General features: G+C 32.6%; 2 protein-coding genes across 2 annotated transcripts; both read right to left on the reverse strand.

Moving 5' to 3' along the window:
* Positions 1-1,164: 1,164 nt before the first annotated feature.
* LOC110733467 (RING-H2 finger protein ATL66-like) lies at positions 1,165-3,257 on the reverse strand. Its single transcript, XM_021913520.1, has one exon. It carries the CDS (start codon positions 2,981-2,983, stop codon positions 2,441-2,443), a length of 543 nt encoding a protein of 180 aa, XP_021769212.1. The 5' UTR covers positions 2,984-3,257; the 3' UTR covers positions 1,165-2,440.
* Positions 3,258-18,192: 14,935 nt separating this feature from the next.
* On the reverse strand, positions 18,193-20,702 carry LOC110733264 (ethylene-responsive transcription factor ABI4-like). The gene has a single exon (XM_021913280.1). The coding sequence runs from the start codon at positions 20,306-20,308 to the stop codon at positions 19,106-19,108; it is 1,203 nt and encodes a 400-aa protein (XP_021768972.1). The 5' UTR covers positions 20,309-20,702; the 3' UTR covers positions 18,193-19,105.
* Between the last annotated feature and the right edge of the window lie 656 nt (positions 20,703-21,358).

Genomic DNA, 21,358 nt, shown 5'->3' on the forward strand with positions numbered 1-21,358 from the left:
GTGTCAATGTGTCATGTATCCATTTGTGGACTTGTGGTAGACTCCAATTATTGGTGCACCTAATAGTCAAGACTCAATGATATATTCTTTTTTTAACACATAAAAGACGATTTATTAATTAATTATAATGTTTACAACCCAAACAGACAAACCTAACAACTAAAGTCTCAATGATATATTCTATGCTTAATTTTATGACTCTTGTTCATTTGAAATATGTTTAAAAAAATAATAAAATAAATTATAACACGTTTGATTATAATAAGTGCGAGTGTGTATGTAAGAACATTCACATCAGTATAAGCATGCCTGACTGTTTGTTATAGATATTTCGTGTAAAACATGTGAGTGATATTTGACCTCATGAATTGGCTGCTAATGTACCACTTCTCCGAGAGTTTGACCAACTGAGTAAGTAACTTTTACTTGCTATGTATGAACCAACTCTGCATTCATAACATTATGGAGTGAAAATTATAACTGTGAAAATCAATGGCATAGTAATTTGTTTATAGTTTTAACTTTTTATTGTGGTGTAAAAAGGGATAGTATAATAATTGGTTTATTGTGGAGTGAAAATTGTGGTTGTAAAAAGGGATAGTATAATAATTGGTTTGTAGTTTAATTTTGTATATTGTGAAGACAATGGCTTTTAGTGTGATATAGATGGTGCACAAGGCTACAAGTGAAAGAAAGATGACTTTTTTCTACTTATGATTGGCTTTCACCTTCGTTATGAGACAACCTATCCCATTCTTACTCATAACAAAATGAGAATTTAGTTCGCATTTGTTGCTAACTATCTGAGAGACATCAAGCATTTCTCTTCCTTGCCATGCTCATTTTCAATTGAAAATCGAGATGGTCACTAAAACATAAAGAGGCTCAACACAACATGACTTACATGAGTGGTAGAACAAGGGAATATAAACTACGTTTGCAAAAAAACTGGCATGTCAAGAGTCGAGACACAATTTAAATGGCTCTATCTTTACCCCCTGCAGCCATGTCGTGCAGTTGTGCCATGAGGCATGAGCTGCTAGGCTCAACCTCTATGGCCTACCAACTTAGCCCATTGCCACCCTAAGTTAAAAGGTGCTCAAATCAGGTGCTATCTTGACAATCTAGTAGTTTTGCAGATGTACTTGCCAATATACACTTTACTGGAGTCTAAAATATCACTGGAAAAAACAGCATATCTAACACCTCTCCACATCTACAAATGTGATGGATTACATGGATAAGCGCTAATTGACATAAATTAGTACATTGAACATAACATTTCCCTTATTTGGTATGCAAAATTGATCTATCAGTATCACTTTTCCACAATAATGCAATTTGCAATTCTATCACCTAATAATTCATCATAAGCTAATATCAGTAGGATCTTTTAATAATATCTCTGTCGTAATCAGCCTACAAAATCGAAACCTTCTGCATTCACATCTAATATCTCTGTCGTAATCTCCCTGCTACAAAATTGTAACCTTCCGCATTCACATCAACACCCCGGAACACATCTATTCACGTCAACACCTAAGAATGAATATACTTTCAAAAATACTAGAATTCAATATAAGAAACCTTGCACTTCATTTTCAATTTCACATTGAACAAATTGGTTCAAGTATCGTACCAAAGAAACTAGCAATACAAATTATCCAAATGTGAAATGTCATATCATAAACCTTATCCAGCCGTCCGAAGTTAGTATGATACAACAACTTTTGAGTTGGGAAATTAAGTGTCTCGAGTCGTAAAATTAAGTCAATTTTCAAGAATCAATTCATAAATGTGACCCCTTTCCACTTATATACAACAAGTGGATTGTCAAGATACGGTCTTTGATCTGCATTTCAGCTTATCTATCTATCTTAGATGGGAATTTAAACAACAAAATATTAGTTGTACACCATTTTCCCATCTAATAATTCCAAATTCCCCATAACTTTTTTTTTTTTTTTTTTATTTATCCAGAACTTTCTTGTTCCCAATTATAATTATGCAAAAAAAATAAATAAATAAAACATTCAATATTTATATTGAGATCCCAAAATTAGGATTACAAACTACAAAGGGTTGATTTTTACAATTTAAAAGAACTGGAAAAAATTTCTGGTTCTCCATAATATACAACCAAATAATTTAATACAGTTCTGTCGTCTAAGTGACGCTGTCACACACTCAATTGATGGTACGACTGTCACACTTATTTACATTTTACAAAATATTGAAAAAAATATATATATATTAATAATCATAATAATAATTAAAAAAGAGAAAAATTCAACAAATCCGCTGAATCACGATTATGTGATTTTTGGGTTGTTGCATCAAAATCTTCCTCTCTAATTAACCAACTAACCCACAAAAAAAATAGAAGTGGGTAAATTTCGATCTGGTATTAAACAAATCAAAAAAAAATAATGAAAAAAAATCATACAGCTAATATTACCGACGGGTCAGAAGGCGGGTCAACTCGGAGAGAGAGTCGACAAAGTGGGCAACTGGATTGAGTACAAAGCCAACGATCTACACAATCTGAGTGAAATCGATGATCACACTTAGGCAACACTTTGACTTTATCACCATCTTCGAAAACACCTAAACAAATACAACATTCCATTTCATCTTCCCTTCCAACGGATGACCGTTGGTGGAGGAGTATGGGCATGGCCTTGATGACAATCGGATCTAGACCGTGGCATATGGCCGGGTCTGCCGACGTGTGTGATACGTGCGCTTGTGAGTTGTGGTAGTGCGCGTGGTGGGCGTGGCGAAAGCGGAAGTACCACCGCGCGTAGAGTAATAAGAGGGTGACGAGGAGGATGATGGAGAAGAGGATGAAGAGGTAAAAGAGGGTTTGGCCGTGGATTTGGAAATTGTGGTCGTCGAATTCGGAGTAATGCCAGTGGAGTAAGCGGGAGTTTTCGTCGGTTGTGAGTTGGGAGAGGTGGTTCAGGAGGTGGCGACTCGACATGGCGGCGGCGCGTGCGGTGGAGAGAGAAAGAGGGAGTAGGAGAGAGAAAGAGAGTGAGTTTTTTGTGTGTTTGGATTTTGAATTGACGAATTTGACTTAAGAAGAGTGTTTGTTGAAGGGGGGTTTATAGTGTAGTGAGAAAAGGGAAGAGGGAGATGTGGTGGGGGTAAAATGGGGATTGTGACCACGTCGATGGTGGGGAAGAAAAAATAAAATGATTTTTTTTTTTTTTTTTTTTTTTGGAAAAGGTGAGAAAAATAAAATGGGAATTATGGGAATGGGGTGTTTTTTTAGGTGATTGTGATTTATGTGAATAGTGATTGATTTGATTTGATTTGGGAAAAAGGAAATTATAATGGGGGGTTTTTGGTATTGGTTGTTGTTGTTTTAGCTTATGGGTTAAGGCTCAAAGACAAAGTGGTATGAGTTGGTAATAAGGAAGGGAAAGGAGGAAGCAAGGGGGTGTGTTGTTACTTGTTAGTTAGGTGTTACTTAGGTTTAAATGATTGTAAAGAAGCATTGTATTTTTCATTAATCGATTAATGAGGATGAGGTATTTAAATCATATTTGATAAAAGGTATGCAAATGAGAATACGTTTATGCATTTAGCTTATTATAGAGTCTAGACAGAAAAGATGAGCTTAAACAAAATACGATTATATTATGATTATATATTGAAAATAAACTCAAAGCTTTTAACAAAAATAAAGAAAATGTTCGCGGAAAATAAGTTCAAAAAATAAATTCAAAACAAAACGAAATCATATACTAGTAATATAATGTAAAATTCAAACAAAATAAATTTATTTGTGGATTGACTACGCATTACTTTGAAAGTTAATATAATACAACAAAAATAAAGAAAATGTTCGCGGATTAAATCGGTCAATTTCACCACTTCTTAAACTTGTTTGGTCCAATTTGGAATCAAAGCCCTTAAAAAACCTTTACCAAGAACATGCATCTTGTAGATTTGTACTCTTGTTTGCAATTTGGCATCCCAAGTCAGCATTCTCTCTTTCAATGGTCTCACTTCTTAGGCTCGAATGGTGGCCAAAGACAAAGCTTAATTGGGACCCTTTTGCAATTTTGTTTAAAATACTGTATACTAGGCCCATTTGAATTACATTGTACATAATTAATTAGTAACCATGACCATTCTCTTTGTGTCAAATAAACTTCTCAAATTTGCAAATTAGTTCTATCACATCAAATGCCTTTGAAGAAACATCTCACATAAATACTACTCCGTAAATAATCTCTCTCTCTCTCTCTTTTCTCTCTCTCTCTCTCTTTTTTTTTTTTTTTTTTGAGGATTCATTCTTTTTTAATTGGATCCACTAAGATTGATCTATTTCCTTTAACTAAGTCATTAATTCCCATATTCTCTCATTTATACTTCTTATAACATAAAAAATTAAAAGAAGATAACTTTATGTAATTAAAAACAATTTGGATTTTATAAGATTAATGTCCCCTTTAACTGAAATGAGCTAAGATGAAATGAATATTTTATGAGAGAAAAAAATTAGGAACTAAATTGAACTAAACTGATTGGAGCTGAATTGAACTGAATTGAAATTAAGCTGAAGTTAACAGGTCCTAAGTAAATGATCGAACAAAAATTGAGTGAATTTGTAATACCGGCAGTATCATGCAAGCTAATTTGATTTGGTGATAAACAACTTCTAATAATACTACACTTTTTTATTATATTCTATTTACAGGAATGGGTATATATTGAACTTATTTTATTTTATTTTATTTTTTGGTGAAAATATAGACTGAAATTAGTACTGGATTAACAAGAAGAGTATGGAATGAAACTAACAAGAATGAGAAAAAAAAAAAAAAAAAAAAAAAAAAAAAAAAAAAAAAAGAGAAAAATACTCAAAGTCGAGAATAGAATGGTCGAATAAGACTATAAGAGAGGATTTATAGGCAATGGTCCATGAGTCAAATAATGATAGGACAATAAGCAATATATATGTCCTTGGACGCTTCAATGATGATCTTTTTTATTTTTGGTAATTTGCTTTAATTTACTTTTGTTGTCACTTTGCTGTTTGCAAGTTTCCATGACTATAATTAGCTTTTTTTCACAACAACAATAATAATATAAAAAAGGAAAAATTGATTCTAATAATTCCACCTTTAGTCGGTTCGCTGTTAATAATCCCACCTTTAGATTATTATTTAATAATCCCACCTTTATAGGGGATCTTATTCTGTTGGTCACTAACCTGTTGATAACCGGTTTTTACAGGTTGATATGCATTGTGTCGTGTTTTAATTGGTTGAAAAAAAAAACCTAAAAAAAACTGAAAAAATAAAAAACAAAACTGAAAAAAAAAAGAATAAAAAACCCACCAGCCACCTCCTCAGCTCCACCCACCAGCCACCTAACCTTACCTCAGCCCCACAAAAACCGGCAGGCCGCCACCCGTACCCTTGAAAATGGCCGGACGGAACCCCCCATTACCGAAAACCACCCCGCCGAAACCACCACAGCCACCACCGACCAAAATCATCCCTAACCCGAATCCCATCCCCCGAAACCACCACAGCCACCACCTTAAAATCCCACCCAACCGCCGAAACCCCCTCTACTCACTGACTATCGCCTAAACCGCCGAAAACCACCGGAAATCCCTGAAACTCTTACCCAAATTCAACCTCAAGCCATCCCTTGAAATAAATTCATTGTTTTTTTTTTAAATTCCTTGAAATTAAGGGCTTTGATGGTTTCCATGGGTGAGGGTTGGAATCGGGCCAGTTTTTGTCGGGGAAAGGTGGGAACGGGGTTCAGGTGGTGGGGATGGGGGTTCGACGGTGGAGGAGGGGCTGCCGGAGGTCGGGTTAGGGACCTTAGGGTGTTCGTTGGGGCTGGCTTGGTTTTAAAAAAAAGTTATTTTTTTACCAATAATTTAGTGACACGTGTCACTCAATTTTTTTTTAAAAAAAGTTTACCCGTTGTTCAGGTTACCGGTCATGAGGGACCAATAGAAGAAGATCCTCTATAAAGGTGGGATTATTAAATAATAATCTAAAGGTGGGATTATTAACAGCGAACCGGTTAAAGGTGGGATTGTTAGAATCAATTTTTCCTATAAAAAATTACTATTATAGGAATAATTCTTGTATTAACTTGATGAGGATAATGGATCTAAGGGCTACTCAATTTTGTATGAGCACTTCACTCTAATTGAAAGGTGAATATGAAACCTACAATATAAGGTTTGAAGTGTATTTAAGATAACATAATTTAGGTTTAATAACATAATTAGGCTTGAAATTTAATAAGAACTTGATAACAAGGATAATGGATCTAAGGGCTACTCAATTTTGTACGAGCACTTCACTCTCAATTGAAGGTGAATATGAAACTTGAAGTGTATTTAAGATAACATAATTTAGGTTTAATAACATAATTAGGCTTGAAATTTAATAAGAACTTGATAACAAGGATAATGGATCTAAGGGCTACTCAATTTTGTACGAGCACTTCACTCTCAATTGAAGGTGAATATGAAACTTGAAGTGTATTTAAGATAACATAATTTAGGTTTAATAACATAATTAGGCTTGAAATTTAATAAGAACTTGATAACAATAAAAAGTATAAGGACTGTAACTACACCAACCTACTAAATCAGACCATTTTCAAATCAAAATCGAATAGGAGCTACACTTTTGTATTTGACTTGTTTCAATTGATCAAAAAAACGAATAACACAACTTCTCTAATCACCATGCATTTTGTCTACTCCCATTGTTTTTTAAATTCATTTATTGTACTATATTGATCAATCTCTGAGTATATGTTACAAGTTAGTACAACATTGATCTAAGTCATGCATGTACCTTAAAACCCCTTATTCCAACAACCAATGATACTCATACTACCAAAGCCATAATTTTTCTTTTCATTCTCTAATAAATTAACGTGATGTAATTATAAAATTAATTAGAAATTGTACGTCAGTTGTTATTGTCCATTACATTTTCATTGAGGTAAAATCAATTGACAATCCAAATGAGCTTTAAAACTTGAAATAAGGTGAATCACAAGATGTGACTTTCAACAACATGACTCGGTTAACTACATGATCATTGTTGCCATAATCTTGATTAATTAACAAAGGCATTATCCTTTACAGTACAAGTAGTAATTAAAAATAATCCTCCAATCATTCCAATGTAAAACAAACAACATGTGCACAACATTTGCATATCAACCAACAATTTCCAAGGTTGATTCCCCTTAAATGAAACCCACGGTTCTTGAAGTATTAAATTGCATAGTTTAAAACTTTGGTAATAGATATTTATATAATCACCATCACACATGCAAAACAAAAAAAGTTACCCAAATGGACCCATAATCTTGAACAAGATATATAGTTCATCCATGCATGTGATGATACTTTTCTAAGGCTGCATGCATGTTAAGGAAATTTAAATTCATAAAGGATGATGGAAGCATTCTTGATAAAATCCCAACATGCATCCTACTAGCTAGGCTACTATCAACTCTTCAATTCTTCATGTGCAAAGGGTTCTTGATGAAAAGACTATTTAGTCATGGAGTTGATATAGACCTCTTGCTACAAAGGAGCTATTGGTCATCACTCGGATACACCAAACTCGGATTTATGGTCTGAATTCAAATCTCATCAGCTGGCTGAATTTGTAAATATACTTCCGTCCCCCACATTGGACCCTTAACTTTATTGCTAAAAGAACCACCCTTGACTCTCGCAACTAACTTTTTTGAACCTATCCATAAATACATGTATATAGCTATAAACTTTGGGAGAAGTTTGTAGATTTTGGAAGAAAAATACATCTCTTAACATTGACAAGACGAGCCTTAACAAATATTCGTAACCCTTTATATAATGCTTTAATTTGAGAATCCTTAGTGACAATTGATTCATCTTTTGTACTACTACTACTACAAGCAATGTAGCAATAGGTCGACAATACAAAAAAAAACTAAAACAAAAAAGTGATAACTACATAAAGTTTTGTAGACAGCATAAGAGTAGTGGAATTAACTAGACATTTATTTGTTGCCTTCTTTTTTGACTAAAAAGACATAAACCAAACTGAATGGGAAAATATGTATTATTGGGTTGGAGAACACGTCGAATGTGGGGCTTAAAAAGAATAGTTCGTTGATGGTGCTTTCTATGACAACATTTATTTTGGAAGGAAAATTTAAAATGGTTAACTTATAGGTTAAGGAGCGAGGGTCGTCATGTATGTATTAATTTATTGGAAATGATATAGGCCAAGTATGAAATGTTATAATAAGATGTTGTAAGTGGTGCAACAAGGATTAATGAAGAAACAATATAGAGCACACATAATCTTAGTGGTTCACAATCCAAAAGCATGCAATCAATAGAAAGTTTTATAAATCTTGACAAATTACATATAATAAGGGCTTAGCTTGTTTGTTTTATCATATTTGAACTTAGTTTTATTGTATTATTTTAGGACAAATAAGTTTAGAAAATTAAATTTACAACTAATAAATAACTCCACATAAAATAAGTTTTTTTTTTCTTTCAAAAAACATCACACACAATTTCAGATAATTTAAGTCCAAACATAGGGATGGAGGTACTACGGAGTACTTGGTCATATAATACTTCCAAACACAATTAAACAAAAAAAAACAAAAAAATTAATAAAACAAAAGAGAGAAAGGTCCTAACAATAGGCCAGAAAATTGTACCAAGTAACTCAACATACCATATACAAGTACTATATATTGATATCGGAGATAATTATTGTAAAAAAATATCGTAAACACATTATGACAGGTTGTTTATGTGGGACAAATTAATTCAAGTCATATTCAAACCGAAAAAGAGAGTGAGGCATAGCTCAAATGATTAGAGCTCTCCTCCCGATTCCAAGAGATCTTTGGATCGATTCTCATCCCCCGTCCTTGTGGCTCTCTAAACACCAAAAAAAAAAATTAAATTGAATAAATAATATAGTTTAACTAAATGTTGAGTCGACCATGAAATCGTCATTAATCACATTAGTATAGTGAGTATTATTATTAAAATCATATGTAATGCTTGTACTTAGATTTCAAGGTAGTTGATTTCGATATTTATTTATTGATCAAAAAGACAAAAAGCAAAAAAAGTAGAAAAAAAAAAAAGTTAATGATTTTTATTGTCTTCTTGTTAGTGAGATGATCTGGAAAGGTTGAAAATCTACGTGGTTTTATAATGCTTTATTTAAAAATTAGACATTTAGGAAAGACACGAGTCAGTGTATTATATGCAAAGGCACCTTATGGCTTCGACCTAAGATTGCTTTTGTCACATGATTTTGCTTGCGTTAAGGAAGACAATTGTGCTATACTAGCATTATATCTAACTAACCAACCTAGTTCACGCTCTAATTCAGGCTATTCTACCAATAATTGAGGTTAGTTATTAGGGACTACTTACACAATTAAACCTTTACTAGATTAATTATATTATAGCTTATATATATAGACTTTAATTTTGCTCTCCATATTGTATGTTTTTTTAAAAAAAAAAAGTGATTTGGACCTCAAAATGTGCTTCTTTGAATTTCATATATTGATAAATAATTGAGCTAGTGTACCACCACTTATAAGAGGGTTTGATCAATGTATTTAGACTTTTAATATTTTTTAATCAAATGAGGACATACAAAATATTCAATATTTGCAACTTAATTTTGCTATTTTCAAATACTTGTATAGTTGTATTCATTTGACTTCCACTCTACTAAGTGCATCATTGCTATGTAAATCATATTTTCAGTACAATGATAGAATTTTTTTTTAATGGATACTATGAAAATGATTTTATGGAGTATATATTAAGACTAATACGACAACTATTAAAGCAATGTAATTAAAAGTTTTCATATTACGGGTAGAATAAAAAAGCATGTTTTCAAAGTTAATATATGTATGTGTAATGCAAAAAAATGAAATTGTACAAGTATTATTGTATTACTTTGTACTTGTATTAACTAACAAAATTGAAGTACATTGTATCAATTTGGCATAAAGTATCCAAATCTTAATCAACCTTTTATATTCCGTAGAAAAATGCAAAACCACCATTCCAAGTTTAAAGTGTTTAAAATCATCAAATTTTAGTCTTTCCTTTTTATTTGTAATCATAAGATATAGTTAGTTTGGAAATAAAATATATCATGCTTACTAAAACATGAAAAATATAAACATTCAAACTTTTGAAGAGCAAAAAAAAGTTGAAGAAAGTGAAACATACTAGGAAATGTGCTTTATCCATACCAGGCGAAGGTTAAATTATGTTCGTTAATTAATTCCATGTGATGATTTGAAGCCGTGAAGATTTCGGTACCTATAAAAGGGTTAATTACTTGTTTAGTAAAAGCAAAGGATAAATGCATATAAAATTAGTAAACTTATAAGCATGCTAGTATTACAAAACTTTTATTTTTTTTCTTTTTTTTATTTTTTTTTCTTTTTTTTTTATTTTTAATTCTTTTCTTTATTCATTTATTTATATTTTTTATACTCTCTTTGTCTCTAACGATTTTTATACAAGTTAAAATGTCATAATTATCCTTTTTGTATACGTTAATTTTTTTAAAAAATTGTACTTGGGTTTTACGCATCATTATGAATTAGACAATTAATTACCATGCATGTCTAAAAGTAATATTTCCTTCTTTTTTTTTTGGGTTTGTCTCTCTCAATACACCTTAGTTCTTAGACTAAAAGGCCATTTAAACTCGAATCTTAAATTCTAAATTAATTTAATTGCTTCAATCCTCAAAATTGAGAGATACAAGGTAAATACAAAGTAGAAAAATATGACGTATTATTTTAATTAAAGGTTATTATGAGTTTACAATTTGCTCACAAGCACAAGCCTGAGAAGGTTTGTAAAAATTTGATCTTTTCCGTCGGGTAATGTAATCTTTGTTTACAGTTTGACCTAAAGTTATAATCGATGATTTCTCAAACAAAATAAAAATAAAAATGAATAAATAAAGTTTCTTCCCAAGCGAACACGTGTAAGATACCTATTTATAGAATAACTAGGTTAATTCCCGTGTCATGCACGGTCATTATTAAATTTTACAATAAATAAATATGGTGTTAATTCAACAATAATTTATCCAAAAAATTAATTTGTAACAAAATAACTTAATTTAAATGTAAAGATTATTGAATTGGATTGTATAAAAAAATATATAGTAATGGAAACTTAGAAGATTTAACGTTTGGATAAGAAAATTAAATTATTAGCTTAGGTAATTAGGTTAGTACCCATATACGAACTCATATACATACATTTGTCCTTAAATTTTTGACACACTTTGATCGGCATAATATGAAAATTTATTTGAGTTCATTTTACTTGAGGATAATTAGTATTCCGTAATCAACTTTTTAAATATATTTTAGTTTGCGGATAATTAGAACAATTAGATTTAATTTTCCAGTATATGTTATATACGAAGTATACTATAACAAAATTATTTTATTCTTATAAACGTTATGTATAGTTTTAAGATTAATACTCCGTAAAAAGTATGCTACCAAAATAATTTTTCTTTAAAATTGATATTGATAATATTATAATAATCTTGGAAAACAATATATTCCAATATAATTTTTTTTAAACCTATGTTAGTATTTTTGTAATTAAAAGTTTCCTAGTATATATAAATATATGTAAAAATTTAATTGAGTAATATTGGATTAAATATGTTGTCAAAATGGAAATCACTATTATTATAGGTTATAAAGTATATAGATGTCATTAAAATATGGCAAAAAAATAAAAAAGGAAAGGAAAAAAAAAGGCGGGAAAATTTTTAACCGGGAAATGAAAAGTGTCATTCCTGATTTCGCCTTTAGTATAAGTTATTAAAAGTTTCCTAGTATATATAAATATATGTAAAAATTTAATTGAGTAATATTGGTTTAAATATGTTGTCAAAATGGAAATCACTATTATTATAGGTTATAAAGTATATAAATGTCATTAAAATATGGCAAAAAAATAAAAAGGAAAGGAAAAAAAAAGCGGGAAATTTTTTAACCAGTAAATGACAAGTGTCATTCCTGATTTCGCCTTTGGTATAAGTTATTGATGGGACATATAAGATGCCATCAAAAACATTGGGGCCATATTAACAGGCCAACACCCTTGGCCCAGGGAAGGTTATAATAGATTCCTTGAAGAATTGCAAGAAACTAGAAACACAACAAAGATTGCAATTGTATTATTGTAAACATCATGATTGATTGATTATACTTATTTATACATGTATGTCGAAAGACTTGAAAACCATTGTAGACCCAGTAGTGATGGCCCCATCGTAGAAAAAAATAAAATTGTTCTATTTTATAAGGTAAAAGAGTTACAGTTAGTCCCATCATCATCAAGTTGTTTATAGTATGAAACCTCTTTTAATCTTGTTTGGAATCGAACTCACTCCACCTCCTTAGTTAATTTTATACTCTTTAAAAGGAGAAACAAAATCTTGTATTTCAGAAAACCTTTATTTATTTATTTTAGATAGAAAATGAGTTAATATAAACCTAAATAAATAAAAAATAAAAAATTACAATAAAAACTCGTTAAAAAAAAAACACTCCAAAATTCATTAATAAATGGGCTATTGGGTGCCAATTATATCTGATTCATGCATTGGTCCAAAAACAATCTTGATTATGCATTTATGCGGTTATGCCTATTCTAGTGACATGCTTGTGATCAGACTAGTTTTTCAGGCCATAAAATCATTATCAAACTCCTCCGTATTCAAATCTCGGCCCATTTAAAAACAGTAACAAGAAGTTATGGGTAATTCAATAGACAACGCAGTGAATGTATTAACCTAAGGCCCGAAACTTCATTTTTCTAATTTGATTTTTTATAGCAGAAATTAGTGTTGGCAAATGTATTGATTGCTTGTAAATTTTTTAAACTAGACTATATTCGCGCTAACACATGAGATATACATACGATTAAATGTAGTATGTATATTTATTAAAAAGAAAAAATAATACGGAGTAGAAGTGAAAGTTATAGAAAACATTTTTATTTTATTTATTTTACTCGTATTTTTTTGTGAAAATTGGGGATTTTAAGGTTTGTGGTTGAATGTTGAAAAACAACTCTTAAATTATACTTCATACAAAAGATTCAATTCCATCAAACTATCTACTGGCATATGGAACACAATTAATTAGCAAATTACGGAGTAGTGTGTTAACATGTTGTATTAGCTAACTACTACTATGGAGGAAATTTAATAAAAAGAAAATTAGCTTAAAAATATTACTTTCTTTATTTCAATATATTGCAACAAGAATGTCATTATGCATCTTAAAACACATTTATATGTTAAATATTTATAATTGTATAACAATAATTTACCTGAAAAATAGTACTTCGTATAATAATCCCATTATTACAATAGTGATAAATAGTAATAATCCCACTATTGTAACTATTTACTAATTCCATCAAATAGTATAATAATCCCATTATTACAATATATAGTATAGTATAGAAATGGAGGAAGTATTATACGGGGCAAGGCAACATGCAAGCTAGCCTTTGGAGATAAGCAAGGTAAGTATATAAAAATAATGAAATATATTTTTATACTGGACAGATTAGGTTTCTTGAATTGAGGAGCATTAGCTACAAACTCATATTTCCAAGATAAGGTTTACAATTAGGAAGGGGAATAAAAACCTGTGTGAGAAGGAAAAGAAATTATTGGTTTAAGAGAAAGAATTAAAGTAATACGAGTACTCCATAGCACATTGACATATAAATATAGTCATATATACTCGTTAAATAATTGAGGGTAATGCTATACATTGTCCTCATAAACATGAAAAAAACTCTTGAAAATTATACGTATAAATTTATAAATTTATGACAAAATCACGCATAGATTATTATAATAAGTGTGTTTTTGTAAGATTTTTTAAATTTAAACAATTTTTAAGAATATTTTTTTAATACTTATATGTAGCCCTTTATAAGGGCTATGTATAGCATTTTTCAATTACGGAGTATGGTACTTTTTTCCTGCTCCTTCCGTCCCTAAATTACATTCCTACTTCTCTCTATTGTGTGAGAAATAAATGCTAGGAGTAAGAATGTAATTTAGAAGTAATATATTTATTCTAAGTCAAATTGAAAGAACTCTATCTGAGTTCAGGAGAAAAAGATGAGTTTGGGTGGAAGGAATTGAAGAAACCTGAACACAGAACAATAGATACGGTCATATGGAGTACAGTACTAATTTAAAGGAATACAAGTATAACGAGTAACATATACTCAGCACCCTTACCCATCACCCAAATGTCAAAGTGCCTAACTCGTTAACTCAAATCGGGAGGACTTGTGAGAGATTCCGACCAGGTAGTATATTTTAAATAAAAAGTATTGTAAAACGAGAAAAATAGGTTTTTTTGTGTGTGTGTGTGTGTGTGTTTAGAAAGTCATAAAGGTGAGGGGAGAATCAATCATATCCCAAGATCTCTTGAAATCGAAAGGAAAACACTAACCTCTTGAGTTATCTCTCACTCTCACGAGAACAATAGTGAAGTACAGCTGTTTCAGAAGAAGTATAAAGGCACATTTGTCGAAGCAAAAATTTGACCAATAATTTCTTTACCAACGAGTATCAAATATCAATAGAAGGAGAAAGTTAAATTTTAGTGGAGGACCTTATACTAAGGATGGCAATTTTATATGGATATCCATTAACCCGCTCTACCCGCTTAAATTAAATGGATGAAAACCCGACTTAAATGGATGAAAGGCGGGTGGTGGATGAAACGGGTGACGGATCGGATCGGATTCGGGTGGAGCTTTAAGTCATCCGTCACCCGATCCATCACCCGCTTATCATCCACCCATTTATTTTTATATAAAAAAAATACAAAACTTTTTAAAAAAACCTTAATCTAATGTACATACTACATACAGCTAGCCGCACATATCCATTCTCAACTCTCAAGTCCTCCTAACAGTCTCTCTCCTTCTTTAGTTCCTCACACTTAGGGATGGAAACGGGTCGGATTCGGATTGGGTGGAGCTTCACCCGCATCCATCCGCTACCTCCATCCACTCCACCCGATCCACCCACCACCCGCTAACCCCATCATCCACATCCGATCCACCCATCATCCGCGGGTGAAACGGGTGGATCGGATGATAAACGGGTGAAGATTAAACTTGTGTTATGAAATTAAACAAAAAAAATGATGCTAAGTAATTCCTACTGTGCCATCTAAATCGGCATTGCAAAAATTAAAAAAAATATAGCACTAGCAATTTAGCATTACAAGATCAATTACTAGTACCACCAACTATGAAATACATGAACTATTGATATGATTAAGTTAAATAAGTGATCTATGATGCCATTTTCCCTTCAAAAATTCATGAAATTAATGAGCTTAATTGCGTAAGAGGAGTCGCCGCCTCGCCCAAGAGGAGTGTGAGACGTTCTGGTGAGAAGTTGCCGGTAAAAATGGAATATTTGGTGGTGAGTAGAGAGTGTGAGGAACTAAAGAAGGAGAGAGACTGTTAGGAGGACTTGAGAGTTGAGAATGGATATGTGCGGCTAGCTGTATGTAGTATGTACATTAGATTAGGGTTTTTTTTAAAAAAGTTTTGTATTTTTTTTTATATAAAAATAAATGGGTGGATGATAAGCGGGTGATGGATCGGGTGACGGTGACGGATGACTTAAAGCTCCACCCGAATCCGATCCGATCCGTCACCCGTTTCATCCACCACCCGCCTTTCATCCATTTAAGTCGGGTTTTCATCCATTTAATTTAAGCGGGTGGAGCGGGTTAATGGATATCCATATAAAATTGCCATCCTTACTCACACTCTCTACTCACCACCAAATATTCCATTTTTACCGGCAACTTCTCACCAGAACGTCTCACACTCCTCTTGGGCGAGGCGGCGACTCCTCTTACGCGATTAAGTTCATTAATTTCATGAATTTTTGAAGGGAAAATGGCATCACAGATCACTTATTTAACTTAATCATATCAATAGTTCATGTATTTCATAGTTGGTGGTACTAGTAATTGATCTTGTAATGCTAAATTGCTAGTGCTATATTTTTTTTTAATTTTTGCAATGCCGATTTAGATGGCACAGTAGGAATTACTTAGCATCATTTTTTTTTTTGTTTAATTTCATAACACAAGTTTAATCTTCACCCGTTTATCATCCGATCCACCCGTTTCACCCGCGGATGATGGGTGGATCGGATGTGGATGATGGGGTTAGCGGGTGGTGGGTGGATCGGGTGGAGTGGATGGAGGTAGCGGATGGATGCGGGTGAAGCTCCACCCGATCCGAATCCGACCCGTTGCCATCCCTACCTTATACATTCATAAGAAGAGTGTGGTCTGTGTGACGTAAAAGGTAGTAATAGGTTCTACATAAAGAGTATTCATGGCATGGGTGCATGATTTGGGTGAGAAATTTTATCCATTTAAGATTACATGACACATATTTGAAGACTAACCAAAATTGTATGTACCACAATTATATGAGGACGACTAAGGTAGCTTACTAGCTTAGTATTATTTACTTGCCCTAGTGGAATTGTTACTGGATTAACCTAAAAAGCAAGATCTTCATAGGATTTTAAAGCAATTTACACTAAATGAACCAAATAGATTAAACAACACCTATAATAGCTAGAAAATAAAGAAAATTTCGGTGTCGATTTTATAACCACATTATATATAATTTGACAACAGTTAGGGGTGAGCAAATCGGGTACCCGGTCAAAATTTTAGGACCCGGACTTGGACTTGATTTGAACCGGATCCTAAAATTCGGATCCGGAATTGGAATTGGTTCAACCAGGTCCTAAAATTTAGGAATTGGTATTGGAACCACCGGGCACCGGTTCCGAGTACCCACTTATGTATGTAATTGTTAAAATATAATACAAATTATAATTCTTATTTTAGTAAGATTCATTTTTAGCGTTTAATATTTATATTTTTAGGAAATTTTGACAATTACCACCTTCTGTTATGTCTATTTTAGCAATTACCACCTTCTATTTTTTTTTTGAAAATTACCACCTTCTATTTTCAAAAACATCAAAAGTTACCACCTTCTTGCCCCCCAACTACCACGTGACGTCATTTTGGGCCCATTCTTTCCCTTCCCTCTCTATTTCCCTCACATTTCTCATTCCTAACTCGATTCTCTTCTCCCCTTTCACTTTTTCCCCCAAACAATAAAAAACACTTCAATTCACTCCTCCAAATCAAAATTGACGAACAATTATTGGTGGTTTGGGGGAAAAAAAGTGAAAGGGGAGATGAGAATTCACATAGGAATGAGAATTATGAGGGAAATAGAGAGGGAAGGGAAAGAATGGGCCCAAAATGACGTCACGTGATAGTTGGGGGGGCAAGAAGGTGGTAACTTTTGATGTTTTTGAAAATAGAAGGTGGTAATTTTCAAAAAAAAAAATAGAAGGTGGTAATTGCTAAAATAGACATAACAGAAGGTGGTAATTATCAAAATTTCCATATTTTTATATGCATGAAGCTATTAGTATTTATATAAGGTATTAATATTACTTTTTTAATTTACAAATTAGATACATTCAACATATTTTTATTATTTAAAATTTATTTAGTTTAGCATATATTAGATAACCAGATACCCAACCGGTTCCGATTCTAAAAAGTTGAGAATAGGAATTGGTTATAACTGGGTCCTTAATTTATTACCCGGAATTGGAACCACCAAGTCCAATTCCGGTTCCGGACCCGCCGGTTCCTAACCGATTCCGGTTTCAATTTCGGGTATCCGGAATTTTTGCTCACCCCTAGATAATATAACACTATCTTCACCTTGTGTAAGAAGGATAAAAGACATACATTAGGACAATGAACGGAAAGCTACATAACTTGACAACCTAATACGCGATACAATCTTTTCCTTGTGTAAGAATTCAAAGGATAATGAGGAGAAATGTAAGGTATACCCGAGTGTAGAATGCAAATTGTAAGAAAATATCGAAATTGAGTCTACGTAACTCAACTATCTTAGCTTGGATATACCGAGTACATACATAAACGATTTCGGTCTATGTTTAAGTTAGTACTCAATTTGATAAACTCATTTTCAATGTAAATATCCAGTGTTGATACAAAACAAGCTTTATGTGTCTACTAAGCTTATTCATCGATTTGATTCCATTCAGAATAACTTATGTACATTAGCTAAGCTCAATCACAATCATATGAAAAAAACAAGTCCAAATTAACATTATCATTGTAGATGCAGAGAAATAAAATTAAATAAATGGAATAATATTGGATTACCAATTTCCCATTTACAAAATAAAGGCAAGAAAACAAAAATTCGGTGTAGTGAAAGGATGATTCACCAATATATTGATAAATATATAATCCAAAAAAAACAAAAAATATTCATTAAATATCTTATTCAACAAAATCCTGCTTCCTTCTTTGAGACAAACGATTCCCAACTCAAAACCCTAACCCTAATTATCCTTTTCTTGGTTATTTCATCAATGAATACCAAGAACTAGAATAGAAAAATAATAAAAATATATATTAATAATACGGAGTAATAGTAGCTAGTAATAATACTCCTAATAATAATAATAATATATGTATAAACAAAACCAACAAAAAATTACTTCTAATTACTAGTCTAATACTATACCTTAGGCAAATACAAAATATTGTAAAAAAAAAAAAAAAAAACTTAATTATAATTGAAAGATCAATAACTATAATACTGTATGAGATAATTGCAATTAATTGTCCATTAATTGCAATTCTCAATATAATTAACCAACCTCCTTTGGGAATTCAAATTTTAGTTTTTGGGACATGGTGCAATTCATTCTGCATGTTGATTTTTTTCCCTTCTTTTTTTGACCATAATTCTTGAAAAAATCCCACCAAATTCCCAAGTAATTAATTAATTAATGAAGACCTTAATTAATCATGCTTACCTTGTAGATAGCTCAGATGCATGCAAAATGAAACACCAAATTAATTAAATTTGATGATGTTCATTATCAGAGAAGAACAAGAAAGGATCAGTACCATAATCCCAAAGACTGGTTGTATGATGCATTTGATACTCCTCTAACTCACCACTTAACGGCGTCGGCCATAACGGTGACCCGGGTAATAAGTTTATTAGACCCGGATCCGAATGCCCGATTACTTGCGACCCTAATGATAAACTTGAATCAACTGATCCAACCAACGAACTTATCTCGTCACAAAAACTCTTGTGATGATAATCTTGAGTACAAAACCCATTATTGTTGTTATTATTATTACTTTGTTGGTGATATTGCTGTCCTTGTACAAGGATTTGATCCTGTGTTACCCGATCCACTTCATCTTCCTGCACCCGAATCTGTTGAAGGGTCGGGTCATGATCCACCTCGTTACTATTAGTAGTAGTAGTACTACTACTAGTATTATTAATCAAATTAATACTATCAGTAGTATTATTATTTTCAACAAGAGGAGGTTGTGAGAAGGGTAAAGATGAAGTAGTACCGGCCCATTGGACCGGCCCATGAACGATATTCGGACAATACGGGTACTGCAAAACTGACGCCGACGAAGAGGTTAACCCGGACCCGGCCCCAAACCCGCCATAGGGAAAAGTGGAGAACGTAAACCCGAACCCATTAGCAGGCTTAGGGAGGATAGGACGGAGAGAGTGGGTGGTTCCGGAAGAAGAAGACGAAGATCCACGAGAAGATGAGGAGTTGGTAGTGGGTCCCCCGGTAGAAGGAGGAGGAGAAGGTTGTAGATTGAGTTGAGCCCTAGAGCCGTAGAGAATAATAGCAGCGCGGTCATAAGCACGAGCAGCATCTTCCGCTGTAGCGAAAGTACCCAACCATTTCCGAGTCCGTTTACGAGGCTCGCGGATCTCGGCGACCCATTTCCCCCAGCTCCGCTGCCGAACACCTCGGTAGCGGAACTTGTTGTTGTCGGGGCCGCCCTTGCCGCGGCCCCGCTTGTTGGAGGTAGCAGGAGAAGGAGAAGCAGTAGATGGAGAGATTGAAAGGTTGTTGTTGTTGTTGTTGTTGTTGAAAGTGGTGGAGGAGGAGGAAGAGGAGTTGTTGCTAGTAGGAGAGTCAAGAGAAGGGGGTTGTTGTTGTTGTTGTTGTTGAAGAATGAGGTTTTGTTGAGGTTTGATGATCATTTGATGATGTTGTTGTTGATGTTGTTGCATGGTAAAGTAATTGAGAGTGCCTCGGAGGGTGGAGTGGAGAGGGGAGAGGTGGGTTGGTTGCAAAGTGGTGAACAAAGGAGGTGGCGAGGAGGGTGAAATTCAGAAGCGTGGATGGGGTGTAAATGGTGGGAATAGGCGGTGAGATACTGTACTCTCTTCTGTTTATGCTTTTTTCATTTTTTGTTTTTAAATTAAATAGAGATAGATAGATTGTATTTATATTTATATATTGAATTGAATAATGTATGAGTCTGTGTGTTTGTATTGAGTATTGACATATTGTAAAGGGTGCATGAAAGAGGAGAGAGAAAGTTATTGCAGTGTCAAGGAAGTAATGGAAACAGGCCTCAGATCAACCTTATTACTCATTGGCTTTGGGGGCTACTTTTCTTTCAATTTAGACTTCTGTTTCCAATGCCTTTTTTTTGTTTTTTTTGGCTATAGATTACTAACATTACTTTGTTTTGGTACAACAATTTACTTCGTGTATCATATTACGAGTGGTAATTATTTTGATTGGTTTTTGGTTAGAATCAGGAATTATTATTTAGTATTCAAAGTTGGGAAATAAAATATTAACGTCCAATCCTAGGTAATTTGGAAAGAAGCTAAGCTTTCCTACAAAGGATGATATATTGTATAGAGTCTCTTACTCCGTATTAGATATGAAGTAATAAAGTATGTTGCATTATGTCTTGATATTTAACTATCTAACACAAACCATCAAGTTTGTAATTAATGATTTTGTAAGGTTATGCACACAAATTCTATTCCATGTATTATAATTTTGAATTGCTATTAAACTATTGAAATGAAATGAAGGACATATATACCAGTAATTTAATTTGAATTGATTTTTTGAGAGCATTTTATCAAATAAACAACAACAAAGTACTCATAACTTATATCTTCAAATTCTTTGATTGAACGTATATTATTAAAAAAAAAAGTTCAACATTCTCCAATAATAATACAATTGGGAAAAAAAAAAGTTAATTAGATCGAGATTGTCAAAGAGGGAAAAATCAAATTCCAAAATCAAAACTACTA

The sequence above is a fragment of the Chenopodium quinoa genome, unplaced genomic scaffold (assembly GCF_001683475.1).
Source record: "Chenopodium quinoa cultivar QQ74 unplaced genomic scaffold, ASM168347v1, whole genome shotgun sequence".
NCBI lineage: Eukaryota > Viridiplantae > Streptophyta > Magnoliopsida > Caryophyllales > Amaranthaceae > Chenopodium > Chenopodium quinoa.

Coding starts and splice junctions, on each gene's coding strand:
- LOC110733264 (XM_021913280.1), bottom strand. CDS start 20,308: ATGCAACAACATCAACAACAACATCATCAAATGATCATCAAACCTCAA.
- LOC110733467 (XM_021913520.1), bottom strand. CDS start 2,983: ATGTCGAGTCGCCACCTCCTGAACCACCTCTCCCAACTCACAACCGAC.